Here is a 12543-nt window from a genome sequence, read left to right as displayed (position 1 = left end):
TTTCCTCTCGAGGGCCGTTATGAATTTGGGGAACCCAAATCCCTTCAAATATTACATATAGAACACACAGCAAATTAATGAACAACTCGTTTTCAAATCTGAAGTCAAGAATAATGACTTTTATTGTGGTTGACATCCAAAAATATGAAATTTTGGCTCAGATTTTAGCAATCATCATGGAATTTAACAAGTTTGATTTGCTTTCGCGGGCCGAAAAAAATGATGTGGCGGGCCGGATTTGGCCCGCGGGCCTTGACTTTGACACCTGAGGTTTAGAGCAACAGTTGGATTGACACATTTGATGCGACAGGGTCCTCAGACTTGATTGTGAAGGCGTCCAGGTAGATTTCTGACCCTGGTTACAAATGATGGCTGAAATGTGATTGGTTAAATGCTTAAATACGAAAACACACATCTGGAAGCGGCGCAACAGGAAAAAAGTAATGAAAGGCAGCTGAAAGACAATTCAGAATTATTTAATAAGAATTCAAGGACAAAATATAATTAACATCAATCTGTGATTCAGATATTTTTCGGCCAGCAAAGAAGGCTTTGCAGGCCTTGACGTTCCGCCACGGATAAAAATATAGTATTGGCATAATTATATTATGAGATAAAAGAAGAAAAAAAAATATTCCTCACCCACACCCAGTTTAGAAAACCAATACCCATGTAAGGAAATGCAAGACAAGGTTTTTGTTGGTCAATGTCAGATATGATATGCGTGAATACGTGCTATGAATAGTAGCCATTAACGCGGTGTCTCTGCATTTTCATACAAATCACACCACCCTTGTTTATCTTTGTCTTGCATTTCCGTCGAATGTAACTTGTCTCGTAGCAACCAATCAAGCCACACAGGTGAAATCAACCCCCCTACCCCCTTTCTCACTCCCCCTTTAAGCCCCATCCCCTCCCCAACACCAGTGCAGTCTTGTTTTGAAGCCTCATCTGCAGCAAAAAAAAAACAACTAATAGTATGAACCTGGGGTTACCATAGCAACATAAATCCAGGCTTTGCTGCCTCGACGTGAACTTCCCTCGTAATGACGCCCGCGTTTATTTTTAACACGGAAGGCGACCTCGGGTGGCGCGTAGAACTCGTTTATCTCCTCGCGTATCACTGATTAAATATTTTAATAAATGCTAAATCCAATATACTCTTCTAGATTGATTTTTTTTATTTTGGGGGAGGGGTGAGGGCAGGCCGGGTGTGTGCGCGGGGGGTGTTACTTCTTTAAATAGTCATCTGAACTGTCACTACGGTGCATGTCATTCTTCATTTACCATGCGGGCTCCTTGGTGTTAAAACCTCCCCACTGAGCCCCCACTGTGCATGTATAAGGAGAGTTTGTCATTAGATGCTAGCTGCTAATCTATGTTAGCCCTTCACACCGATGTACACACACACTTGCACTGAGGCGTTCACTGACAATGGAGGCTGACAGGTCGATTATTTCAATTGGGGATAATGTCGTTTTTGTGTGTGCACTAATTGTGTCGAGATGCAGCAATCAGTTTCCGGTCAGCAGAGGTGGACTTCACACTTTGTCTTTTTTGCTTAGCTCGGGATCTCATTAGCAGGTTTGCCCAGCATCTGTGTCACTTTTTTTTTTTTTAATCAATCCCCGCATAGAGGATCACCACATTGGGAGCTCCATAGAGGGCAAGAAGCGACCCCGCTGAAGTGATTTAATATTTAATGATGAGTCAGTCCTCATTGTTTTGGGGGTACGGTTGCCGTTTATTTTTGGCAAATGCTAAACGCACTCCTTGTTTAATCAATAATCTAATTACAGCACTTATGTGAAGAAATCATCGTGGATATCGTCTTGGTTCTTGTCACGCACATTCTCTCGCGGCGATGAAAGCCGCAGAGGATGATACGACGCAAGTGACAAGCGTGTGACAATCGGATTATTTTTTTTTATAAACCAAAAAAAAAAAAACAAGCATGCTGTCGGATGGGAAGGCATCACATTGTCTTTCATGCTCTCGCCGACAGTGATGCGCACATGAATAATTACCGTTTACGTGCTGCCACATGATGTTGACGTTTGAAAAGCAGTGACCACTTGTCACCTCTGCTTTTTCAATAACCCGTCTCCATGTTTGCTTCCCAGACAGCGGGTGGAAAAAAATAAATAATTGAAGCATCGGAATGAATGAATTCCGGGAAATACATTTGATTCAAAACAACATGAGAAGCTGTTTCCTAGCAACATCAAGGCATTTTTCTTTTTCTCGTGACGTGAGCAAGAATGATTGTCAAAGTGTGTTTATTTCATTGTGTCAGATCAGACATTATTTTAAGAAAAAACGTTTTTTTTTGCCCTAAAGCTGAGATGAACTCATTCACTGCCAGACAATGTGCAAAAATGTGTCCACTCCAGTGCCAGGGTTTTTGTCATCGTCACTATTATTATTATTGTTATTATTATTATTTCAGGTTTGCTATATGTCCATCTCGAAAAATAAAGATCAAACGATCAAATTATTTTTTTACACAGAGACTTAATATATACTGCCAGACATGTGCATAGTGTCCACTGCAGTGCCAGGGATTTTGTCACTCAAATTCCAGGACCCACAGAATATTGAGTTTTAGGACTACTCCATGTTAGCGCCCGGACTACATAAACATTCAATATAGCATTATAAAAATTAGACACTCTTCCTTCATCAGAAAAAAAAGTTATTTCATAAATTATATGGGTCTGGAGTTATATGAGCTTGAAATGAGGGTGGCTGTCCAAAATACAATGCAATAAAAATAATAATAATAATAATAATAATACATTTCACTTATAAGCACCTTTCAAAACTGTCAAGGTTTACTTTACAGTCACAGGATAAGTTTTTCTGTGGGTGAGCAGCGGCAGCCACACGCGCCAGCCACACACGCCAGCTTTCACTCAACCCGGAATAACTCAAACAGATAGAAAGCGAGCTAGCTGGCTGATAGATAACTAATATCTATTTATCTATCTAGCTGGCTACCTAGCTGGCTATCTAGCTGCCTACCTAGCTGGCTACCTAGCTAGCTAACTATTTGCTATCTATTATCTATCTCGCTAGCTAGTAAGCTATCTATCTATTTGCTATCTATTAGCTATATTGCTCACTAGCTATCTATCTAGTTAGCAATCTATTAGCTGTACAGCTATATATCTATTAGCTGTCCAGCTATCTATCTATTAGCTATCTCGCCAGCTAGCAATCACCCACCATACCATTACCATACCATTAGTTTATATAGCACTTTAACAACAGCTGGAACTGGAACAAAGCGCTAGCATGGACAAAAGGGAAATGCAGCCCCCTTGTGGAAGGGGAAAAACATTGCCAGAGGCCATGGCCAGACCTTTATCGGCACCCAAATAAGAAAAAACTAAACCCGAACTAATTCGTGAATGGCCCTCAACGTCTTGTTTTCATCGCGAATGGCAATGTATGAGTTAAAAGATTCGACAAATGCAGAAAAACTGACAGAAGAGTGAACAGATTTGTTTTGAGTACAACGCCCGCGACAATTAAAAACGGATGTGGAGGGAATTGAAAGTCTCAAAGCGCGAAAACGAGGATGGAGAGGAGCTCATTTGGATTGGATACAGAAAAACAAAACCCCACAATAAAACGCAATAAACACAATATCAACCCCCGCCAACCCCCCCTCTAAGACTATCTCATTGTCGCTACACTCCAGCAAATCAGCGTCCATCTGCGGGAGTATTTAGAGTTCCACGGTGTTTCACTCTAACCCAGTTGAGCCATCAAATATTTCAGCTGGTTTAGCCCACCAACATTTTTTTTTTGTCAAGGGGCAATAGCTCGACCAGCTCTCCCAGCATGGCTGCCATTAGTCTTCATCAATACCTCAGGGGTTTATCATCTGCTCCCCCCCGCCGCGGCGAGAGTCGGCGGGGGGTGGCGATGAGGATGGGTTGCCGAACGCCCGCTGCGACGCGATGACGCCAATAAAAGAGTGCGTGACGGAGGGAAATGGGGAAAACTGGTGAGTGGCAAGCGATTCGGGGGCGAAAAGGTTGATCCCCGTCGCTCTGCCGCTGCGCAGATCAGAGGTGATTTTCATCCAGGTCGGCGGGTGATTGAGCGTTACAGAAAAGAGAGAGATTTGGGAAGGATTCTTACTCAATCCATATATTCCCCCCTCTGCCCTTGAAAAATGCCACAGTGGGTCACCATGACGACCAAGAGGCATGTGGGAGTCCGGGAATTCTCTCAAATCCGGAATAAATCCTAAGAGGGGAGAAGAAGGGGAAAAAAGATGATTAGCATTTTTGCACACAGCTGTGCTCATTTGATTAAAATAGATTCCAGAAAACAGCCATGGTGGAGCACATCCCTGGAGCCCAGTTCAGTCTGTCATGAGAAACATCAGACCTTCTTAGACTGCTTTTAGACCAGGGCTGGGCCACGTTGTAGCTACAATTTCCTCTCCAGGGCCGTTATGAATTTGGGGAAACCATTAGAATGTTTCATCCCCTCCACATATTAAAAAGAATTCACGAATAACTAGTTTTCAAATCTGAAGTCAAGAATAATGACTGTTATTGTGGCTTACATCTGACAATTTGACATTTTTTAGCAAGCATCATGCCACCTCGCGTTTGATTTGCCTTCGCGGGCCGAATAAAATGATATGGTGGGCCAGATTTGGCCCTCGGGCCTTGACTTTGACACCTATGATTTAGACCAGGGGTGTCAAAGTCATTTTTTGCCGCGGGCCACATTGTAGTTATGGTTTCCTCTCGAGGGCCGTTATGAATTTGGGGAACCCATTAGAATGTTTAAATCCCTTCAAATATTACATATACAGCACACAGCAAATTAATGAATAACTCGTTTTCAAATCTGAAGTCTGAAGAATAATGACTTTTATTGTGGTTGACATCCAAAAATATGACATTTTGGCTCAGATTTTAGCGATCATCATGGAATTGCTTTCGTGGGCCGAAAAAAATGATGTGGCGGGCCGGATTTGGCCCGCGGGCCTTGACTTTGACACCTGTGATTTAGACCAATAGGCAGTTTAACACTTTGGACTGACTAGTAACATAGTTTAAGCCACCGGTGTCAAACTCAAGGCCCGGGGGCCAGATCTGTCCCACCACATCATTTTATGTGGTCCGCGAAAGCAAATCAAACATGTCAACTCCCACAATAATAAATACATATATATACCAAATTTTTCCAAATATAAGCACACCACATTACAAGGCGCTACAGTAGAGGCAGTGGTTTATCGAGTTATTTCAAAATGAAACTACAGTGCTTCCAGGAAGTATTTTCCCAGTGTATAAAGTGCACCCAAAAGATTTGATTTTCCTCAAAACATGACCCCTAAGCCTTATAAGCAGATGCACCTGATGTGTAGTAATATTGAGCCATAACCGGTCTCACAAATACTATCAGTAAACTCCATTTCCCCCTGTAGAAGAAGTAGTACGTAACTACACCCTCTACTGTAGCGCCCGATGATGCCGTATGCCTTGTATTTGGGAAAACGTTTATATATTGATATTTTATATTTGGAAAACTTTCCATTCATTGAAGGGGCGCCTTATACTCCGGTGCGCCTTCTATATGGAAAAAGTTTGAAAATACACCATTCGTTTGGGGGTGCGCCTTATACTCGGGAAAATACGGTACTTAAAATTCAAAAAGACGGGTCGTTCTAAAGACCCTATTCATAAACTGGTTCCCCCCCCCCCCCCCCCCCCCCCCCCCACCACCCTTCCGTTTCCTTGGCAGGGTCTCTGAAGAGAGCATGGAGTTCTTTGAGCGTATGAATACCGTTCTGCAGAAACAAGAAAACATGCTGCAGGCCAGTCACACTGAGGTAACCTCTCTCCCGACTTCTTCCACTTTTTTTTATCTGTTGACAGGCCCGACGACAGAAGCAAGAAAAAGATTGTGAGTGGGCAGCGCGGCACAGCCCGTGACGTCTGTGAACAGATGGTGTTGACGTTTGTTTTGGGAAGTTGGTCACTGACGAGCTGCTGTCAGGGGTGATGTTTCATTCACCTCCCGTCTTAACAGCGCATTGATGATTTATGAACATCTTGACAAGGAGTTTGTCATCACCCAAATGTCAATTGTTTGTATTGCCACGTCAAGGAAACATGTACTCACTAACGTTCTGACTTTAAAATGTTTTTCTATTGACTGATCCCATCGCAGAGCGAACGAGGAGCCTGCACCGTACCACCACCACAAGAACATGTGGACCAGGCCTTCATCCAGGACAGAATTAGCAGGGTGGAGGTTTGTTCACTCCGCTCTTCCACTTACTGGATTTTCCGGTGTATAAGGTGCACCGGAGTATTTTCAAAATTTTTCCATATATGAGGCGCACCGGACTATAAGGCACACCTTCAACGAATGAAATGTTTTCCAAATATAATATATAAATGTTTTCCAAATATAAGGCACAGCACATTATAAGGCGCTACAGTGGAGGCTGCGGTTCCGCACGACTTCTTCTACATGAGGAAATGGAGTCGGTAGCTGCTGACAGTAGTTGTGAGACCTGTTGCGGCTCACTATTACTTCACATATAATTAGGCACAGGGTCATTTTTTCAAGAAAAATAAAGCTTTAGGGTGGGCCTTATACACCGGAAAATACAGTCGTGCGTAACCCAGCCTCTAGTGTAGCGCCTTTTAATGTGGTGTGCCTGATATGTTGTACATGTTGATATGCTGTATGTTGATAAATTATATTTGGAACACGCTTCATTCATAAAAGGTGCGCCTTATAGTCCAGTGAGCCTTATAGAGATGTGTTTATAATCTGGTGCGCCTTATACACCGCAAAATACAGTATCCATTTTGTTTTTGATTTTCTATTTTTATTGCATTAACTTGTAAACTGTAATGAGTTTCATTTTCTACAGTTTTTATTTTTTTGTTTAGTTCTTGTTTTAGCATTTGTTTTTAAAAGTTTTCCAAATATAAGGCACAGCACATTATAAGGCACTGCAGTGGAGGCTGGGGTTGCGTTTTTCTACGATGGGGGGGGGGGGTGGAATTGGTGGCTTTTGACAGTAGTTGCCAGACGTGTTGTGGCTCAATATGACTTCACATATAAGATGCACCTGCATATACGGCGCAGGTTCATCTATTGAAGAAAATCAAGGCTTTTGGGTGTGCCTTATACACCGGAAAATATTGTACCTCACATTTGAACATGCGACAACAGAAATAATATAAATGGCGCGTAAAAATGTGTGGTTTTTTTATTTATTAATTTTTTTCCCCCACCATGCAGTTGGACTTGCTCTATGAGGAGGTCGTGTACACGGTCATCAACCGAGTGGGAGTGCCTTCATCGGAGCATGTGACGAGCGATGAGGAGATTTTTGCCTATCTCCTGAAGGTATTCATAAGAGAATAAATAATATTTTGTGCTGCTTTCATTCCAAGTGCAGAGTTTGTTCCGAACAGCTCTTGCTTTTGTATCCAAAAAGGTATTTGATATTTGCGAGGAGGAGCATGACATTATACTCCATAAGGTGCAAGAATCCAAGGTGAGTTTGGGCAGTGTTGCTGCAAGCGTTTGTAAAAAAAAAAAAATCAAATAAAATGACACACACATACGAAAAGCCTTGTACATAAATTCAATTATTGAAGCTATTTAGCGCATCTCATCCACAGAGAGCCACTTTTTCCTTGAGAGCTTCTGTCTTGAAAGCCAAGAATCTGCTGGCGAAGGATGCCAACGGTAAGCCACTTCAAGTACTAAATTATGTCTGTCCGTCCAGATCTTATATCGTCTCTGTCATGCCACTGAACAGCTTTTTTAACCGTGATGAGCAAAATAGTCAAGTTGTTGCTGTCTTATTGTGCTAATAGCATGTCATTTGCGTCGATGTGCGCGGTTCATTTAAAGAATGTGCAGAATTTTTGTGGACCATGGAAATCTGTCAGAGATGTGAACAAAGGCTCGAACACAGGAAGATTGTCTTTTACTGCCGGCAGGAAACGTAGCCATTCATGACCGACGCCCAACTCCTGCGCCCCTCTGCCAAGCTATTTATTGAGAGTATATGCAAATTTAAGTAATACATTAGTAAAACACAGTTTTCTTGATTTGAATACCACGCCCCTGGACGTTCCATGTTACATACATCAACATGCATAAATCAACAGAACATACACATTTTAATGGGTTGTCTTTCCATGAACTGATAGATTTGTAACCTGGCTAATGAGCTCTTCCTGTGAGGGAGTTTAACAAGTCCTAAATTCTTCCCAAGGCTAGATTTCGTACCCGAGGATGACAGTTTACCGTAACAGGCTGTGTCTGTTCACCTCAGATTGACCCCAGATTTTCTGTGCTTCCATTGTGGGACTTGTGTTCGGCCAACTAAACATATAACAGCATGAAAGTTTTAAATATGATAACTTCTATTCTGTCAATTTTCTATCAAAATCACACTTTATTTGGGTAAAAATGGTTTTCAGATATCACTCCATTGCGTGTTTGAATCTGAATCTGCTTAATGTCCAGGTTACAGCGACCCCTACTGCATGTTGGGGATCTTGGAGGGTCAAAGTTCGCGAGACCCTGAGGAGAAGAAGGAAAGGAAGTTCAGCTTCAGGAAGAGGAAAGACAAGTTGGAGAAACGTTCCAGTACCAAGGAGGCGCTACCTGCCAGGTGCATCCAGGCGACTGAAGTCAAGCCGGAGACCCTCAATCCCGTCTGGGATGAGCATTTTGTCTTGTGAGTTGGGTAATTTTGAACCTTTTGTCGTGATGACACAAGAGGAGCATGTCATGAGCATTTCTCTTCTTTTATATCCATAGTGAAGTGGATGACGTCCACGGCGACTTGCTACATTTGGACATTTGGTAAGAATCAACGGTTTTCAAGAACTTAATTGATATTAAATTCACTTTCCATTCATATGTGTGCATACAGTGCGTACCTACAGCATGTGTCTCTTAAAATTAAACCATGAGTCAGTTACACAGTGAGAATATGGTTTTATTTTTTTAATTAATTAATCGGTCCATTAACTAATTAATGAACTCATTCACTGCCTGACGATGTGCAAAAATGTGTCCACTCCAGTGCCAGGGCTTTTGTCATTTTTACTCAAATTGCAGGACCAACAAAAGATTGAGGTTTAGGACTACATAAACATTCAATGCAGCCTAAGAAACCTTACACTCTCTTCTTTCATCAGAAAACATCGCAGAGCGGTTATGACATCAATTATATGGGTCTGGAGTTATCTGCGCTTGAAATGCGGGCGGCTGTCCATAATACAATACAATACATACATCTGATTCTGATCTTGATTTATATAGCGCTTTAACAACAGCTGAATCTGTAACAAAGCGCTAACATGCGCAAAAGGCAAATGCTGCCCCCTTGTGGAAAACAAAAATCATTGCCAGAGGCCATGGCCAGCGCTTTATCGGTACCCACCCGCAAGAAAAACCAAACCGAATATATTCGGGAATGGCAGCGAATGAGTTAACTGACGAATTAACGATCAACTAACAGATTTATTTATTTTATAGTTTGACTGCATTCACACGGAGGTCCTATACTTTATATTATGGCCACAATATTCAGTAGTCTTTTCAAATAACATCTGGCAAAGGTGTCCAAAATGCTCTGGGCATTGGTACAGACGAGACAAAATACATTTACATAAGTATACAAGGTTGAGGGTTACAAAGATCTAGGAAAAAACGGAAAAAAACACAATGATCCGTCCAACTCAAAGAACAAGGAAAGGAGTCGATTCTTGATGTCCTGGTGACAGCAGAGAGAAGGCACTTTTTCTTGCCTCCTTTTTTTTCTCCAGGGATCACGATGACGACGTCTCAGTGGCTGAGGCTTGCAAAAAACTCAACGAAGTCAGTGGACTTAGGGGAATGGGAAGGTATTGTGATTGTCACTCGTTTTTTTTTTTTTTTCACTTTGAAATAGAATGGCGGTCAAAAAAAAGATGTACACAGGTGGAGTTCCGTTAAAATGAACTCTTCTATTATCTCTTAGATATTTTAAGCAGATCGCAAAATCAGTGCGTGCCAACGGATCGTCGTCATCCGGATCCGAGGAGAACGCGGACGACTTCTTGGGATGCCTCAACATCTCTTTAAGTGTGAGGAGAAATTCACGTTTGGAAATCAAAGTATTTTCTTCAAATATCTTTTTCCAACCAGGTCTTTTTTTTTCTATCATTCTGACAGGAGATTCCCGTCGGCGGCTTTGACGCTTGGTTTAAATTGGAGCCTCGCTCCAGCGCCTCCAAAGTGCAGGGAGAATGTCACCTGATATTACAGCTTTTCACAAGCCAGGTGTGCGAAGCGACCTTCTGTGAGGTCGCCTCATTTCCACAAAACATGTTCACCCATTCTTTTTTTTTTTTGGTGCCAGAGAGACACGACGCTGTCGAAGAAAGAAAGCAACGTGTCCATCCACAAGAAACTCTTGAGTCAGATTGTTGAGCACGAGCACGCGCACGTCAAGGTGAAGATACTACTTTTATAAGTCAACAACGTTCCAGTTGTGTACTTTTTACTTCAGAATGGAAAATTGCCTTTTTTCTATACAAAATGTTTCCATACAAGAAGCTGATGATATGATGACAGGAAACAAAATGGAGAATATTTCGTGCAGATAAAAATGTATACTATGTTTGATTTAAAAAAAAAAACCTGTAAAAACATTCTTCTATTGTTGAATTTTTCGTAGGAAGTTACAATGACCTGTCACTGGTGATCTATTATTATAAAACCCCCATGAACTACTCACGGGATTAACTAGTACCCATTGGTACAATTTTATTTATTTATCCGTATTCGGACAGCGCACATTTAATCAACAGAGCAGACATCGGTGTTTGCAATATGTCTTCCATCTTGATCCTTCCAATCCTGCTCACCCCTCCCCTCTTTGCTCGCCAATATGAATGAGAAAAAACAATTTACGTCAAAATGACAAGCAGTCAATGAAAAAAAAAATCTGGTTATTGAAACGCCAGATGATGTGCAAAAATGTGTCCACTCCAGTGCCAGGGCTTTTGTCATTTTCACTCAAATTCCAGGACCCACAGAATACTGAATTTTAGGACTACATAAACATTCACTGCAGTGTAAGAAACCATAAATTCTCTTTTTTCATCAGAAAAAAAAGTTGATGTTGATTTTATTTGGCTCTAGAGTTATCTGCAATGGAAATGGGGGAGGCTGTACAAAAGACAAATGCTGCCCCTTGGTGGTAGGGAAAAACATTGCCAGGGGTCTGATCCGAGCTTGATTCACACGACCCACCACAAGAAAAAAACAAAACCCGAATTAATTCTGAAATGGCGCTCCACTTTTTGCTATTTACTTCCCGAATAAATTCGGAAATGGCAGTGAATGAGTTAAAAACCACGATAAATCGACAAACACATTATAATTATTTGTAAAAAAACATATATGTACATGGAACCACATTTACTTGGTTAATTTTACACTTGGTTCATGGGCAGGCACTCTACAGCCCCAAGTGTTTGAAAAAGCAGGTCAAAGGTCACCTTTCTTTTTTTTTAAATGCAATTTGGAACGTGACCCTCATGTGTTTTTTTTCCAGCGTGAGCCGTACAACTGGAACGGGCAGGTGAGCCCCCCCGCGTGGACGGTACTGACTCACCACGCCGTGCAGACGGACCTCACCCGTCTCCAACAGGCCATCATGTGAGTTTCTATCGCCCGAAAATGAAAACGGCGGCTAAGGTTGCTAAAAGGTTGCGTTTTCCGCCTCAGTCGCTGGCAGTGCTACAGCGGACACCATCGAACGCAGCGGGTGTGCTACTCCCTGTTGCTGCGCCTCTTGAGGGCCATCGATGCAGAGTGGGACCCTCCCTCTGTGAGAGGGGACCTGGTAGGCTCTCCACCTGGGGGTACCGCAAGGTGGGGTCGGCGGGGGGTAAGGGTCATCATCTGCAAACGTCAACCTCATTAGCCCGTCGCTGACATTCAGCGTGATTTTTTTGTTTGTTTTTCTGGGGGGGGGGGGGGGGGGGGGGTAGCCAAAAATGTCTCACGGCATAACACAGAGGCGCTTCTTGTGTCCAGGAGAGGCAGCTGTCAGACAGTTTCAGGCTGTACACTGAGCACTGCCTGTGCCTGATGAAGAACATGCGGCAGGTTTTCCCCTGCACCAGCGCCGCCGCCATTACGCGCTACGAGCTCATGCTGAGGTAACGCCGCCGCTGCTGCTGCACAACCGCGTCGCGTCGCATCACATCGCAATCATCACATGCCGCAGCGGGAAAAGGTCTGACCTTTTCTTGCTGCTGTTTGGCCATGCAGAAACGTGAAGCCTTTATCCACTTCTCCGTCTGGCTACCGCTAACATTTCCAGATGTCAAACTTACTTCAACTTCAGAAAATGTAAATTTCTCCACAGCGAGACTAATAAAAGCAAATCCAAATTGCTCAAAAATGTCATTGTCTTAACAGTTTCCTCTCGGGGGGGCGTTATAAATTTGGGGAAGGAATTAGCATGTTTAA

General features: G+C 42.6%; 1 protein-coding gene across 1 annotated transcript in view; it reads left to right on the top strand.

The window, feature by feature from the left end:
• Positions 1-12543, top strand: part of baiap3 (BAI1 associated protein 3) — a 40980-nt gene that overhangs the window by 13230 nt on the left and 15207 nt on the right. Inside the window, exons 3-16 of the mRNA XM_089018083.1 lie at positions 5776-5863; positions 6205-6288; positions 7294-7401; positions 7493-7552; positions 7680-7746; positions 8536-8749; positions 8833-8877; positions 9846-9923; positions 10040-10145; positions 10234-10341; positions 10421-10513; positions 11621-11724; positions 11794-11911; positions 12106-12230. Of these exons, the coding sequence (XP_088874209.1) occupies positions 5776-5863; positions 6205-6288; positions 7294-7401; positions 7493-7552; positions 7680-7746; positions 8536-8749; positions 8833-8877; positions 9846-9923; positions 10040-10145; positions 10234-10341; positions 10421-10513; positions 11621-11724; positions 11794-11911; positions 12106-12230 (1398 nt within the window). The remainder of the gene's footprint in view (positions 1-5775; positions 5864-6204; positions 6289-7293; positions 7402-7492; positions 7553-7679; positions 7747-8535; positions 8750-8832; positions 8878-9845; positions 9924-10039; positions 10146-10233; positions 10342-10420; positions 10514-11620; positions 11725-11793; positions 11912-12105; positions 12231-12543) is intronic.

The sequence above is a fragment of the Hippocampus bargibanti genome, linkage group LG17 (genome assembly GCF_051943395.1).
Source record: "Hippocampus bargibanti isolate YZ-2025 linkage group LG17, ASM5194339v1, whole genome shotgun sequence".
Lineage (NCBI taxonomy): Eukaryota > Metazoa > Chordata > Actinopteri > Syngnathiformes > Syngnathidae > Hippocampus > Hippocampus bargibanti.
The sequence above is the reverse complement of the archived record's forward strand: the minus strand, read 5'-3'. Positions and strand labels throughout refer to the sequence as shown.